This window comes from Python bivittatus, unplaced genomic scaffold (assembly GCF_059951505.1).
Source record: "Python bivittatus isolate LINGU-HERP-01145 unplaced genomic scaffold, Pbiv_v1 ctg000700_np1212, whole genome shotgun sequence".
NCBI classification, from domain to species: domain Eukaryota; kingdom Metazoa; phylum Chordata; class Lepidosauria; order Squamata; family Pythonidae; genus Python; species Python bivittatus.
Window position 1 is genome coordinate 45,134,585 of NW_028277098.1, and position 15,859 is coordinate 45,150,443.

General features: G+C 38.1%; 1 protein-coding gene across 3 annotated transcripts in view; it reads left to right on the top strand.

The window, feature by feature from the left end:
* TTC39A (tetratricopeptide repeat domain 39A) overlaps positions 1 to 15,859 on the top strand; it is a 57,281-nt gene that overhangs the window by 32,148 nt on the left and 9,274 nt on the right. Inside the window, exons 9-15 of one of the 3 annotated variants that reach the window (XM_088128469.1) lie at positions 493 to 601; positions 3,967 to 4,034; positions 4,142 to 4,201; positions 6,326 to 6,487; positions 8,319 to 8,410; positions 8,973 to 9,093; positions 15,203 to 15,314. In XM_088128469.1, coding sequence (XP_087984595.1) covers positions 493 to 601; positions 3,967 to 4,034; positions 4,142 to 4,201; positions 6,326 to 6,487; positions 8,319 to 8,410; positions 8,973 to 9,093; positions 15,203 to 15,314 — 724 coding nt within the window. Of the gene's footprint in view, positions 1 to 492; positions 602 to 3,966; positions 4,035 to 4,141; positions 4,202 to 6,325; positions 6,488 to 8,318; positions 8,411 to 8,972; positions 9,094 to 9,792; positions 10,231 to 10,250; positions 11,724 to 15,202; positions 15,315 to 15,859 lie in introns of those variants that run through there. The other 2 variants (XM_088128470.1, XM_088128471.1) reach the window with 2 other exon arrangements.

Below are 15,859 nucleotides of genomic sequence, written 5' to 3' on the forward strand. Positions count from 1 at the left end.
AGTAGAGGTACCACTGTAAACCAAGAAATTAAGCAGGATGGATCAGCAATCAATGCATTTATTTGAAGTTACTTCGACGGTTTATGCATAAACATTATGGGACAGTGATTGCATACATGCAGTGGGTCACGATTTAACAATTCTTTGCAGCTACATACCTGCAGGAGAAAGACAGGAATATTTTGTGTGATTTCTTCTATATGTAAGAGAGATTGTAAGCAATTGTGGGGTTTTTTTGCTCCTAATACTGTGCAGTCACTACTTGTTCATGTGGTATTTCACAAAAGAGATGACTGATAACATCATCAACAATGAGGGCAACTTACAATGGTGATGGTATTTCCTCTCATGTTAGCTATATAAGCCTGTTTGATTATCTGATGCAGATATGATATATTGAGAGATACTAATTTTTTGGTTTCATTGCAGTAGAACAAACAAGGCAAGCCAAGATGTGATTAATTTGTAACCATTTATCTGCCTGTGATGCAGGAATATGCCTTGCAGCAGCTTCAAGAAGGAGCATCAATGTGTGGGTTTAGGTCTGTGCTATGTACTATGCTACTGTTGTGCTATCATACCTTCTTGACCTTTGTGCTAGGTAGGTTTTCGTTTTTTCTCTAAACCTGACGTTTCATAAATTTAAAATGATCCAAAGTGGGAAAGATTCATGTTCATTGCAAACTTTATTTTAATGAATTATCTATTTGAAAATAGTTCAAATTCTGTCTGACCAATTATCGTGCTACCATGCTTGAGCGAAAAAAACCCTCTCATATAATTTTTTAAAGTTATTTTTTAACAAATGTCCCAATCATGGAGTTGGGTTGGTTTTTTTGCTCACAGCTTCAGTTTTATTGAATTCCCAACAATATGAAGCTCACATTTGTTAAACATTTATCAATCATTTAGGAGACTTGTTAAAATCAACTTACTTGCGGGGCCTTTTAGGATCTATTAGACTAGTAATTATGTTTCTGGAGGCTGGCTTTGGTTTTAATAATGTAGCAATATGGGTATGTGTGGATTTTATTAAAGTTTTATTTATTTATTAAATTTATATAGTCATCCATCTCACAAGAAGTGACTCTGGGTGGTGTACAGCAAAGCTAAAGCAGATAGTTAATATATACTAAACAATCAATATTATAATGGTATTAAAAACATTAAAAAACTATATAAAACTGAAGAAGGAGTATTAGGCAGAGAGATGTTAATAATAATTCACCAGTCCCCTGAGGTTCCCCAGGCTTGATGACGCAGCCAGGAACCTTGAGGAACCTTTGGAAAGAGATTCTGTCTATTAGGTCCAAGGTAATAAAGAAGCTGAGTTGATTTATGGGCTGTCTCGTCATGATTCTTGGGCTGAACCTGACATCAATCTTGCCAGACTAACTCTAATCCCCCCAACGACAGCAACTGTAACCATCATACCCTTGGGGAGAGGCCAGTCCCTTTCTCTTGACTTCCATACAGTCCAGCTCCCAGGGGGCTGAGGAGATGCCTTCCTTGAAATGTCTCTCCCTCTTCCCTGTAACCTTGAAGCTCCATCCAGAATCCTCCCTGCTCATGCCTTCCATCACACCAGCCTCACATTGGGGGGAAGGATATTCCACAGAGCGGGCACCACAGCAGAGAAGGCCTGCCGCCTAGAGCCTGCCAAATGTAGCTCCTTCACAAACAGGACCAGTAGCATACCCTCTCCTTGGATCTGGTGGGACGGGCAGATGTAATCGGGGAGAGGCAGTTCCTCTGAGAACCCAGCCCCATGCCATGTGGGACTTTAAAGGTCAAAAACAGCACCTTGAATTGGACCCAGAAATAAACTGGTAACCAGTGCAGCTCATGGAGCAGGGATGTAATGTGTGTTCTACTAGGAACACATATAACTGCCTACACTGCCGTGTTTTGCACCAGCTGAAGCTTCCAGATACTCTTCACAGGTAGCCCCATGTAAAGTGCATTACAGTAGTCCAACCGGAAGGTGACTAGGGCATGTGTGACCGTGAGGACAGCCCCTTGATCTAGGAATGGGCATAACTGATATACAGTATGAAGTTGTGCAAAGGCCCTTCTAGCCATGACTGTCACCTCCTCTTTGAGCAGGAGTCATGAGTCTAGGAGGACCCCCATATTGTGCACAGGGTCTTTCTGGAGCAGTGCAACCCCATCCAGCACCAAAGATGGCATAGTCCTAGAACTGGCAGGCCCCAAAACCCAGAGCTACTCAGTCTTGCCAGGGTTCAGTTGCAGCCTGTAGTTCCCCATCCAGACTCTCATAGCCTCCAGACACCAGGATAAGATGTTCACAGCATCACTTAATTTGGCAGGGCAGAGACATGTAATTGGGTATCACCACTATATTGATGATACTCACCCCGTGGTGATGGATGAACTCGCCAGTGGCCTCATGTAGATGTTAAATAGGAGCGGAAAGAGCACCAACCCTTGTGTTACCCCACACGGTTGAGGCCGAGGGCAGGATCTCTCCTCCCCGATCACCATTGACTAGAATCAACCCTGGAGAAAGGAGGTGAACCAGCACAACACTGTGCTGCCCACCCCCAGTCCTCTGAGCCGATCCAGGATACCATGGTTGATAGTATCAAAAGCCGCCAAGAGGTCAAGTAGGGCAAGGATGGATGCACAACCCCATCCTGCCTACGCCAGAAATCATCCAAATATATCCTTCCTTTGTAGGTATTCTACAATAAAACGTAACACTATATTACTGGAAATGTCTTCAAATTTTAGATTTAAAATAAAATCAATTCACCTGTTATGAATTATTTAATTATGAATTATTTAATTATTATTTAGATTGGTCTTTCTACAGTAAGTAATAGGACATTGTCATTTAAAAGGCATAAAGTGATGGGAAAATACAATTAAATTAGGCTAGTATGTGTTTGCGTGCTTAGAAATCCTTCAATCAAAATTGGTCCAGCCAGATTTTCCATCTTTAAATCTATATGGGTAGCACTCCCCCAGAAAAAATTGGTGCAGAAGTTGAGAATCCTCTTGGCTTCATAGTTCATCCTTAAGGAGCAGGTGGCAGCTGTAAGAGGATCTTTGCACAAATCCATCTTGTGCACCAGTTGCACTCATTCCTAGACCAGGAAAGCCTTCTCTCAGTCACTCATGTCTTAGTCACCTAGTTTGGACTGTTGCAATGTGTGCTATGTGGGGCTGCCCTTAAAGACCATTGGAAGCTGCAGTTGGTCCAGAATGTGGTGGCATGGCAGTTTGGGGCACACAGCAGGACACCCTTGTAACACAACTACTCTATGAGCTGCACTGGGCTCCCAGTAGGCTTCCAGATGAAATACAGGGTGCAGTTATCACCTATAAAGCCCTATATGGCCCAGAAGCAGGTTGTTTGTGGGATCCCCTATCTCCCATTGTCTGTGCTCACCTACTAGTTCTGATTAAGTGGGCATGTTCCTGGTCTCTTCTGTGAAGCAGTGTAATTTAATGGAACCCAGGAGATGTGTCTTCTCTGTTTTGGCATCTGCATTCTAGAACATCATTCCCCCCAAGATTCAGATGGCCCCGATTTTGTTAGCCTTTTGGAAAGCCTTAAAAACCTGGTTCTTCCCATTGGCTGGGGTGAGGACATTAGGTGAGTCTGACCTATATGGTTTGAAATGAAGTTTTTGGTGGATCTTGGCATGCTGAATACTGATTTGATGTTATAGGGTTTTTTTTTTCACTTTTGTTTTAGATTTCTGTGTTGGCCACCCAGAGTTGTGAGAACAAGCTACATGTCTATATAAATTGTTAAACAAACAAACAAGATATTTATCTTTGAAAAGAGCAAGCCCTCTCATTTGTTTATATCAATCCAGTCAAAGGAGTCTGATTGTATTAGAAGTATATCATTTACTGTTTCATTTCTATAATTAGCCAGACTCAGGCTACCAACCTTTCCTCAGTTTATGTTACTTTTTATCCCAATTAATCTAGGGACAGGTAAAGGAAATGTTGAAGAAGCAGAGAAACTTCTCAAACCTTACCTGACTCGATATCCAAAAGTAAGATATTTCCTAAGTTGATCTATCAAGTATTGCTATGCAGTGCCTCATTTAAAAATAAATTGCATGAAAATTGTAGCTAATGTTTTCTCTTGGATTTCTTCCAGGGTGCCATATTCCTGTTTTTTGCAGGGAGAATAGAAACAATAAGAGGCAATATTGATGGAGTAAGTAATCTGCTTTTTTCTTCTTCTCATGCTGTCATTTCAGTTTAGGAAAACTTTTGATTTATGCTCACAAGAAGAAGTGGAGTATAAAATAATTACCGTAGTGGATTAAGGGGACTCTTAATTTTGAGCAGCTGTAAGTGGGACCTCAAAGTTGGCCTGCTGGCTAGTTGGAGTCTTTTAAGGACTCTAAACATAGTGACTATGTCTCCAATAACCTGCAGGGAGCTGTGAGCCATGGGGAGAGGAAGTTAGGAATGTCTTTGTTCTCAGAGAGTCTTGAGTGGATGCCCTCTGGAAGCAGACACCCTGAGAAAATAGATTTCATACAACTGGGTTGAAGAATTCAGTCCCAAAGCCTTGGGAGAGCAGAAACCAAGGTAAAAGAAGGAAAAAATTAGCAGTGAAAATATGGATAGGTACCTGCATACATGAAGGATTCTTTATTTCTTACCATTGTTGTTTTCCTCAGTTGCGAGTAATTGTGATTAAACTATTTCCTCAAATTCTTATTTTGTGGTTTGTATTACAATAAAAACCCTGTTCAAATATTATCTCAGTGCTGAACTGGTAATTGCTTGGCCCTGGTTCCTAGTAAAAAAGGAAAAATTGAATAATTAATTTAAAAGCTTGTTCCTGTGGAAGTGGGTTTTCTTGTTCTGCTCCATCCAGATTTCAGATGAGAAGTACCTTTTTCCTATTCAAGAACTAGTGGTGGCAAATGAGTGAACTCGTGTGTGTGTGTGTGTGTGTGTGTGAGAGAGAGAGAGAGAGAATTAGCTACACCCAAGTATTCAGATAGAGGGATTATAGGGAGCAAAGACTCTAGAAAGGGGTCTGGCTAGTTAGTGTGATTTTTAATGATAGGTAATTTTTCATCTGCTCCTTGTCACAATTATCCATTGTATTTTCCATAGAAACCCCAAAAACATTACACTTATCTTCAGAGGCATTTCTCCAGGACTACAACCTAGTTTTGAGATCAGATCAGTTTTGATCTGAGATAAGACATTTTTAGTTGTGATGTCCAGCTCTGGTCCAGTCTCTTCTCCTTTACACAATATAAAAGGATTACTTGGCACAGTCTTTTTTCTGCTATGCCAGAGAAGATCTTTTATTTGGCTAAATATTTTAATTCATTCTGGTCCTGCAGTTTTAGTGCTATTTAGCAGTATTGCTATTCTAATCTATCTTGTTATATAGATTTTTGTTTGTTTATTTTACAGCTTTTTAAATTCTTTTTAATTTTTTAAAATTTAATTTAATTTTTGTTTATTTTATGTCCTCAATTAGCAACTGCCTCAGATAGCAACCATCCGCAAATCCAACAGTAGTAAACAGTAGTAAAAAAAACAATGTTTCCAACCAATGTGCGCACTTACACCCAAATTTCTGCACCCCACAACAATGCCCGCTGGAGTGAGAGTAATGCTGGGCTGGCATTGCAGCAACCAGCAACCTTTGCAGCATTTCTCTCTCTCTCTCAGTCATGTGGTTTGCTTAGCCACTATTGAGCTGAGTGACCATTTCGCCAGAACAATTTGCGGTTCTGAAATGAGAAGTACCTGTATTCTGGAAGTTATTTTGTCTGCAAAAATAAATATAAATACTCATGATAAGTAACTGAAACACTGAAGTTCATCCACTGTTAAAATGGGGCAAAGGGCATTGATATACTTCTAGGAAATTACGTGAATTGGAAATTGATTTGCGCTAATAATATCAGGAGTAGACAGCTGAACTAAGACTTAAGAAATACAGGCTCAAAATGCCACTCAGCTATGAAGTAATCTTAGGCTAATCCTTTTCTTTCAATTTAACCTACCTTACAGGATTGCAGTGAGGATAAAGGGAGCATGCTGAAGAGCTGTGTGTATGATCCTGAATTGCTGGGAGGATCAGTGGAATAAATTTAAAAAGCAATAAATAAATAATGGGTGTTATGGAAAATGATTAGTACTGTGTACTTTCTTTGTATCCTCTTCCCAAACAGTTGTATTTTATTTTCTCAGTAAACATTTCAGAGTATTAGCGTTAATTTCTTAGACTAATGAATGTTTGGAACGTGTATTTTAAAGTTGCGTTAATATCCAGTCAGGGTTGTATTTGTTTTTGCTTTTTCAGGCCATCAGAAGGTTTGAGGAATGTTGTGAAGCTCAGCAGCTTTGGAAGCAGTTCCATCACATGTGCTATTGGGAACTGATGTGGTGTTTCACATACAAACGCCAGTGGAAGATGGCCTACTTCTATGCGGATCTGCTTAGCAAAGAGAACGCCTGGTCAAAGGTGAACTGAAAACAAAGATGTGGGCAGGACTGTGTGACAAAAGAAGATGCAAGTTAGCTCACAAAATCAAATAATGGATAACAAATGTATCCCAGGACACCTTTAAAATAGTTTTGACTGACTTCTGCCGTTACCAAATAAAAGTAAAATAGCACTATTTCTAGATTGATAGCCTCACAAAGGGCAGTTTAGGAATGTAAGCTGCTGATTTTATCATACAGTAGTGGTTAGCTTTTCCTTTTTTAATTAATAGCAAATAGTATTTACAATTTAAATGGGTTAAAATGGAAAATGTTCAGTTCCCTGTATAGGAATCCTTCCTAATATATAATATTTATCTTGCAGAGAAAGAATCACATGTGTGCAACACTTTTATCATACATGTTTACCATTTAGTGGCTGCATTCATACATTGCAGTAAATCATATTGTTATTTGGTTTTAATGTAGCATCCTTAGTATAATGTGTCAACTTAGACGGTTGTGGCTTATTCAATAAACCCTGGTTTAACAAAGCATGTCTTAATATGATGTGTGAATCCAATTAGTGAATGGGTAATTTTAGTGTTTGTACCTACTGGTTAAGAGTCCTTTTTGCATACTGATCAGATAAACTTTCAGCCCCATGAGCTATGCAATTGATAATTATCTCACCACAAATACAAGTTAGTTGTTTTCTTCGGTTTGAGGAATCTGAATTAAAATCTGTCAATCAAGAATAATTTCCTGTTTTTTTCTTTTGCTGTGAGACAACACGTGATTACTTCTGTTTTGAAGTGAGCAAATAACTCACTTAAATCTAAGCTTGAGTCCTCCCTGGTCATCAGATCTTAGAAGTGGCAATATAGGAGTTATATTTTACTATTTTCCAGGGTTTTTTAGTTTATCCTTTTAAAAATGGCAACCCCATTATGATTTCCTTAAACCAGCCTTCCTCAACATGTGCACCCTTGATTATGGTTTGCCCTCTCCCACTCTAAATAGGAATGGTTGATGAGACTGTGTAAATGACTTAGTCATAAGTTCTGCAATATAAGTGTGCGTAGGTAAAGCCCAAACATTTATCAATTCCACTAAAGAGCAGACCCAGGAATAACATGCTAGTAGCATAGCTATGTAAAAGGTAGTGCTGTTAACCTAGTAGTATAGCCTTACGATATTTTTTATGTGCTTTTAAGCACATTAATTCAAACCAACATTAAGAGAACAAAGGAAACTAAATAGAAGAAGAAATGGGCAGGATTTAGTTTTTGGTGGGATGGAACTGATGCAAATTCCTTTTTAATAAATTGTATGTCTATTCATCTGTATATCAATGTGCATGGCAAATAAATATGAATGGATAATTACTTACAAAAAGAGCCCATGATATTGTTGCATTAGATTATACTGTTAAGGAAGATATTATGTTCTTTACTGAACCCTGAGAAATTCTGAGGCGTATTTTATTTGCTCACAAATCAGCTCTAACTATGTAATTTTATATTTTCATGTTGACAAGAATAGTTCTTTCCCCACTGCTAGAAAATAGTGCACTTTCTGCTCCTTAACAGTGTCAAGTTTACTGATCTGTACTGTGGAGTCCTTGGGGTTCTCTGAGCTTGGTTGTTTTCTTGCAAACATTTTGTTACCCGGCTAGGTAACATCTTCAGCAGCACTGAAGATGTTGCCTAGCCAGGTAACAAAACATTTGCAAGAAAACAACCAAGCTCAGGGAACCCCAAGGACTCCACAGTTCAACCCTGAGCTACACATATCCGCTTCTATTGGTACTGATCTGTATATTGAAGATGATACATGAATACAGCTTAAAACTATTGTTTTTCTTTTAGGCTACATATGTATTTATGAAAGCTGCCTATCTCAGCATGTTTGGGCCAGAAGAGTATAAACCTTTTGGAGATGATGAAGTTGTGCTATTTAGGTAAGATTTTTGAAAACAAAGTACATGTCAGAATAGAAGATAATGACTGATAATGGGAGAAGAAAAACATCTTTCATTCAATCATATTTTAAAACTAAAGTTGCCATTGTATGTACTCCCGTGAATTTTATACTTACATCATCTTTAATGTTAAGAGAGATCTAATGGAATATTCAACTCTATGGTTATGAGTTTAATTTTGTCATAATTATTCAGGAAAGGGTATATGTTCTTCTGTTGGTAACCATATGCTTGCCCTGCTGCTGGTAATTTCATGACTGAGCTAAGAGAATGGCATTTTCCTAAGGTAAGAACAATTTCTGTCTGAGTCACTTTCCCCATTCTCAGCCTAAAATGTCACTGTACCTCTTCAGATTCTTCCAATCTCTAGATGGAATTTGGTTGCCTGTAGCATGAAATGCTTTTGTAGTAAAATACAGGAACATGATCATTTTTCCTGTTTTGTTTTGACTTCTCCTGTCCTTCCTTTTTCTAGTTTTTAGAGGATTACAGTTATCATACAGGAAATCATTTAAATGTGTGTCTCTGTTTTTCTTCCCAGGGCTGTGCCGAGTCTGAAATTGAAAATAGCAGGGAAATCCTTGCCAACAGAAAAGTTTGTAATTCGGAAATCTCGAAGATACCTTTCCCCAAATCCTGTCCCACTTCCTGTGCCTGTTTTGGTAAGTTGGAAAAGATCCCTTCTCCCCATCTGTTTCTTGTACATAGAGATGCTAGTCTATGACTGTAATAAAGATTGATTTGATTGGAATGCGTACCTAAATGCCAACATTATTTACAAACTCTTCTGATATTTCTTTATCAAAACCCATTGTGTGTGTATCTTTGATGATGATGATGCTGGAGATAAACACTCAGTGAGGATTCTGAATGTTTTTATCACTGCATGAATAAAACCCATTGTGTGTGTGTCTTTGAACAGCCAGTATGCTCTGTTGTGCTTACCACAAACAAGGCAGGAATAGATAATATGACCCAACCTTTCCCAAGCAGGTATCATCCCAATGTGTTGGACATACTGACAGGAAGTATGGTATTGAAGTCCATCACAACTGGAGAGGACCACATTGGAGAAGTCAGATGTGGCCTATAGCATGTGTACTTAAATGTGAGTCCACATAACCAATTATACATGGATGAGAGCACAAAATAATGACCAGATAAATCAAGCCAGTCAGTGACTCATGCTGGATGACTATTAACTGTGCAAGTGTCTTGTGTACATAGAGCTCCACAGTGCAAATGGAGAAAACTATATAGGTGGAAAGTATACTTGAGAAAGTCAAGTGAAGTGAAGTGCATTTATAGAGTGCAAATAGATGTGTATGTTTCAGAAAATGAAATTCTTTACTTAATTGACTTTTGGTCTCATTTATGGCTGATAATCCTTGTTTTTTATTTCATATTCTACTTAAAATCTTCTAATACCTACATCTGCATGTGACTGTAGCTGCTGGAAGCAAAGAAGTACCTATGTTTCATCTCTTTTAGGACAGAGTTAGTATGTTTCCTGGACTGTAAATGGAGTATGTCTTTCTTGCTGAAACTGCATAACAAGGGCAGCAGATGGCGCTCACTAATAATGAAACTGCAGTCTGAGGAATTAGAAATTGGAATTGCACTATTTATAGCAGGCTGTTAATAATTAACTGCTGCACCAGGCCTATTTTGATTCTGGTGGAAGGATCCTTATTAACTTGAGTATGGAAGAAAACGCCTTTTATGTTGTGGTTCTATTTATTCAAACTCCTAGTTCATTGATATTGTGGAGCCAACGACCACAGTGGAATGAAGAGCTGGTGAGTAGACTGGCTCTTTATAATTCCTCTCTGGATAAGGAGGGGACCTGAGATCACCCACAAGTGCTCCAGTCAGTTGCTCCTTGTGAGGAGACCACAAGACAGTGGTCTCTAATGGGTTTAGAGCTCTGGGAGACAAGGGAAAGCTATCTTTGCTCAAACCGCATTCAGCACCTTCAAAAGGACACTGAGTTCACATACTTGCTTTTCTAATCACTTTCAGAAATTGCTTGTTAACTGCTTTTTAGCTATTGGATTGACGAGTCTGAAAACAACAGGTGAGTTTCCTTCAATCCTTAGTGAAAGGATACAAGTTTAAGTACTTTAAAAAATCCTTTTGGAATAAACAGCAAAAGGCTGATTAGAACTTTGATTTTGGAAAGTTACAAATGGACTAAGGGTCCATATAAATTTGAAATAAGATTTTGGAATTAATTATAGGAATCCTTCCCATGGGAAAATGCTTTTGTTTTGAATCCTTTAAAAAAAAAACATGATAGGGTGAGACTTTGAAGGTTGGACACTAGAGGGAACCAGAAGGAACTAATGATTACAATTAAAGGAGAAGAACACTTAAATTTGACTTACTAATAGAGGATGAAGAAAAATATTTTAACATTGGACATATTGAAGGTTATTTTTGAACAGTGGACTCAGAAATTAACTTTAAGAATGTCTGCCTGTAGAGATAAACTGTTTTTAAAGGATGTTATGGAAGAGGAACAAGTTTTACCTGACAAGCTTGAGACTGATCTGAAAGTGGATTTAAAAATGACAAGCTACAAGAATGATATAGAAAAAGATGCTACACTCGATGTACAAAAGAAACCGGCTGATGTCTTAATAATTAAAAAGAATATATAAATAACAAACCAAGAGAGTGTCATGGATAATCTTCCTAGTTTGGGTTTACAGAAGAGGCTTGTTAAAGCTTTGAAGAATTTTGTGAAAAGGCACAATGAAAAGTTCTGGGACATTATTTGAAGGGACTAAAGATCAAGATTGTTAAAAGTAAAGGGAGGGAATATAAAGTTGGTTTATTTGATCAAGGTGAAAATAAATATGTTGTTATCTTTGGTAACCCTTAATGGACTTAAGGGTCCTGCTGATCAAGACTGAAATGAGGCTTTAAGGTTTTGTTTATAGATAAGAGATTGGATATGGGAAGAAGAGATCATTTGTTGTATTTTAAGAGAAGGTGATAAGTTACTTGCTGTGATGAAGGGGAAAGTAATTTCTTTATATATTTCTTTTCTTTTTCTTTACTGTATTCTTATTTTTCTTTCTTTTCTACGCCCCTATTTTTTTCTTTTCTGCGCCTTCTATTTTTATTTTTATTATTTTTAGTTTGTATTAGTTTTTATCTTTCCAATTGTAATTTTTAATAAAATTACTATTAAAAAAAAGATATTGACACAGACATTTTCTTCATTCAGTTATGGGATTGCTCAGCATAAATGATGTACAGGAGGGACTGCTCTTCAGTTGAGCAGGTATGTAATTTGTGAAGACAAGGAAAATACTACTTTATGGAGGATTTTACCAAAGAAAATCCCTAAAGCAAAAAGCAGCCGAAAGGCAATGACAAAGTAGGAGAACATGCCTTTGACCAAGTAGTTTAGGAAATCTGGAGTCATTTTGGCATGTTTAGCTGATAAAAGATGTATTTAGTGCAAGGGTCTGAAACTCAAGACCTATGGGCCACATACAGCCCCTCAAGTTATTTTCTGCAGCCTGCAACAGTACTTTGTAGACTTTGAGAATGCTGCCTAGCAGGGCCACAGGAAGCACTCCAGGAGAATCAGCAGCTTGGCAACAGTGATCTTACAATTCATCTTGGCTCAGCCCTACAGGTCTCTAGGCAACACCCGGACTTAGTTGGCTGGGCAACACGGCCAAGACTTTCAAGCTTCTTGCATCAAGTAGCACCATTGTCTGGAACCCTTGCCTGCTCTCACATGCCATGGTGGGCACTGCTTCTGAGGCTGGGTCAGGGTCTTCAGGCAGGGGCTGCAAGGGGATGAGGATTGGCCAGGAAAAGCAGGCTGGGAGCTCAAGCTGGCCAAGGGAGAAGAAGGAGCTGGCCAAGGAGGAAGGCTGGGTCTGATTGCCTTACTGCAAGGGTCTCTCTATTAGGCAAGGAGTGGGTAAATCAGTGAGCAAACAAGCAAGATCTCTCTGCTAGACAAAGAAAGGAAAGACAGATTCCACAAGGCAGACAATCTCTCCTCAGCAAGGAGAGAGGGGGAAAAAAAGGAAAATGGAATCTGGGCAGTTCTTACTGGATGATTTTCCTAGTTTGTTTGTTTGTTTATTGCTAATTTGCTACCACTTCATTTCTGAAGATTTTGAGCAATTTACAAGTAACAGCACAAACATTAGAATATAAATTCAGAAACATAAAAGCAACCAGGTGGATAACAGAATCTTCAGATGTCTCCAAGTGCCTTTCTGAAGATCCATGTTTTAGAGGCTCTTCAAAAATGTAATAGGTATATTACTGGTGTTTTCATTAATGCAAAATGCTGCCAGCTAGGGGCTAAACTAAAATGGTCCTGTTTCATAGCTCTATTATGCAAGTAACTGTATTTCATTTTTTTTCATTTAGTATATAGTGGTACCTCGGTTCACGAACTTAATTCGTTCCACGATTCAGGTCGCGAACCGAATTGGTCGCGAACCGAATTGGTCGCGAAATGAATCAAATTTCCCCATAACGTTCAACGTAAATAAGGTTAATCCGTTCTGACCCCTACAAATGTGGTCGCGAACTGATTTTGGTCATCAACCGAATCAAATTTTCCCATAAGGTTCAATGTAAATAAGGTTAATCCATTCTGAACCATATGTATTTTTTTTTAAACCACAAAAATATGAAACAAAGTACAGTACAGTATAGTACAGTATGAAGAGAGAGAACGCTAACCTTGCTTGAGGCGACTTCTGGCGTGGAGGACAGGAAGGCAGGTGGGGAGGCGGTTATTGTTTGGAGGGAGAGTCCCCCTCCCTACAGGAAGCCACGACCACGTGTCACAGCAGGGAAGATGGCTGCGGGTCGTGTTTGTCACCCAATGCGGAGTTTGCGAACGGAAGCAAAATTTTGTGAACACTGCTATTCGTGAACCGAATTGTTCGTGAACAGAAGCGTTCGTGAACCGAGGTATTACTGTATTTATGTGTCATTGATACCACGATACTCTTTTTTTCTTCATTTTTAACTCACTAAAGATGTTTGTATCAGTGTATGCAAAGGTTTCCATATTCCAACTCCTGAGCTAATACATACTCCTCATACATCACACCTGACAATTTCACTTGGAGGCCCCTGATTCAATTATCAGATTAATAAAGGATAAGGCTCTTTTGGTATCTCTGTGTAAATAAGAGTGTGATAATCTGTTCTACCTGAGAACTAATACTAGTTCTAATGAGTTAGATGGGCAGCTTGAACATTCTTCTGCTGGAAAAATGGTAAGGCTTGAAAACTTGCTTTTAAGGAAAGTAGCAGCCGTTTGTAGAAGATAAAGAAAACTCACCAGTGCTCTATTTATTGTTTCTTTAACTATAATATTCTGATCTTTTTGCAAATACTAATATAATATATTTCAAATATTCTAAAGTACATAAGTAGTTTTGAAAATGTGTTGTTGAAAGACATTCTTTGGAGCATTTATGTAGCACTTGGAATAAAGTACGCCACATGCATAACTTTCAAGTTTTTCCACAAGCTTGTAAGGTATGCCAATGTTACGTTATACTGCAGGTTAAGGATGAGTGAGCTGAGACTGAGACGTGATAGTGATCATTGTGTAAGTTTTTTGAGGGTTAACAATAAAAAAAGAGAAACTTTCACTAGGGTTTCTCAACAAGCTCTAGGTTCTTTAAATGTTAAAAGTAATTCATTTCAGAACTTCAGTGCAAATATCTATTTATTGTGTAGGACATGGACTAATAATTTTATATTGCAGAAAGGCAGATTCCAGTTAAATGTTGTGAAAAAAGTATCAGAGCTGTTCCACCACAGAATCAATTATAAAGGGACCTGGTAGGCTTCTCTTCTTCGGTTGCGTTCAAGTTAGAGATACTTTACTTTGGATTTCTGCACAAAGCAGTGAATTGAGCTTGATCGTCTGCCACCTCTACAATTCTGTGTGTAATAAAACTTGATGTCCCATTAAAACATGGAAGAGAATCCTAATATTTTATTTTTCACATCCTTTGAATGAAGGAGTAATGATTGTCATTGTAGTTCTCTTGTGCAATTTTCAAATATCCTTGATAACATTTGAACCAGAAAGAGAGATGTAAATGCACATTGATTTAAAAGCTCGTCCCTTTCAAGGTGTTTTCCTACCATTTTCCATCTACATGTCATTGGAAAAAAAACATCCATTCTTATGAATGCTTATTTGGAGATGGAATTACATCTAGATGCTGCTGGTTAATTCTATTCATATATTCTGTTTTCCTCAATTTTAAAATCACCCTCCTATTTACTGTTTTCTTCCATATTGGATTTGCATAGTGAGTAGGAAAAGCAGGGTTAGTGGAGAGAAAAAGAGAGAGAGATTCTTAAAGGAGTAGACTTTTTTTGATAGAAAAAAGAGTCATTTTGAAAGAGGAAAGGATTTAACAGAATTTAACAGAAAGAACTTACATTCTCTTCCACCTAATCCAGTTTGCCCTACTATTAATTTTGTTTTGGCTTTTTAAAGTATAAGATGGATAGCTGAAATAAATCATTTTTTAAAAGATCTGGGGAAATAACAGATTCTGCTAACAACATCCTATCAATGAGGCAGACAATCTGTAGGTCAAGAATTGCTGGTTGGGAGAGTTATGCAGGAAGTTAACAAAAAAAAACTTTGCTACAACAAACTTGCCAAAAATATCTCTCAAATATTTATCTGATCTCATATATTTTGGAAGAAGGTGTGTACAGTAATTTACATTATACTTTCATTATTTCTAGGAAATGATGTATATCTGGAATGGTTATGCAGTGATTGGGAAGTGCCCAGACTTAACTGAAAACATGCTGGAATCCTTAGCAGACGCAGAAACAATCCTGGAAAAAAGCCCAGGTAATTCAGGTCTCATTTCAGATGCGTCATTGCAGAGGGGACAGCCAATGAGGGCAATTGCACTTGTCTTGGAGCTCTGGGAAGTGAAACAAGTTCATCTATTTTTCTGTAGTCAGTGATTGGATTAACTGTAGGTAGTAATGATAGCAGTAATGTTGTTACTGCTGATTGTCCTGTTTTATGTTCAGTTACTCCCCCATGACATAATTTTATACTAGTTTGAGGAGATATGTATCACTTTTAGGAGTACCTTTGGCATTTGGTTGTATGCCCACTTGATAAAAATCCGTCTTCAGCAATGATTGACTCAGTTCTTTAAGGGTGCTATGGTATCCCTGCGTGTTTGAGAATCAGATACTGGAAATAAGCAGTTCAAAGAGCACAAGGCAGGCATTTAAGAAGGCTAAGAGGGCAAAAGGCAAACTTTTTAAAATTTAGGAATAGATGCCCAACAGAGCTCATGCAATGACAAATATTTGTTTTCTTTCCAGTTCAATAAGCTATGTAATTTATTTCCTTATAGATTGGTAATTAGCCGTCGGTAG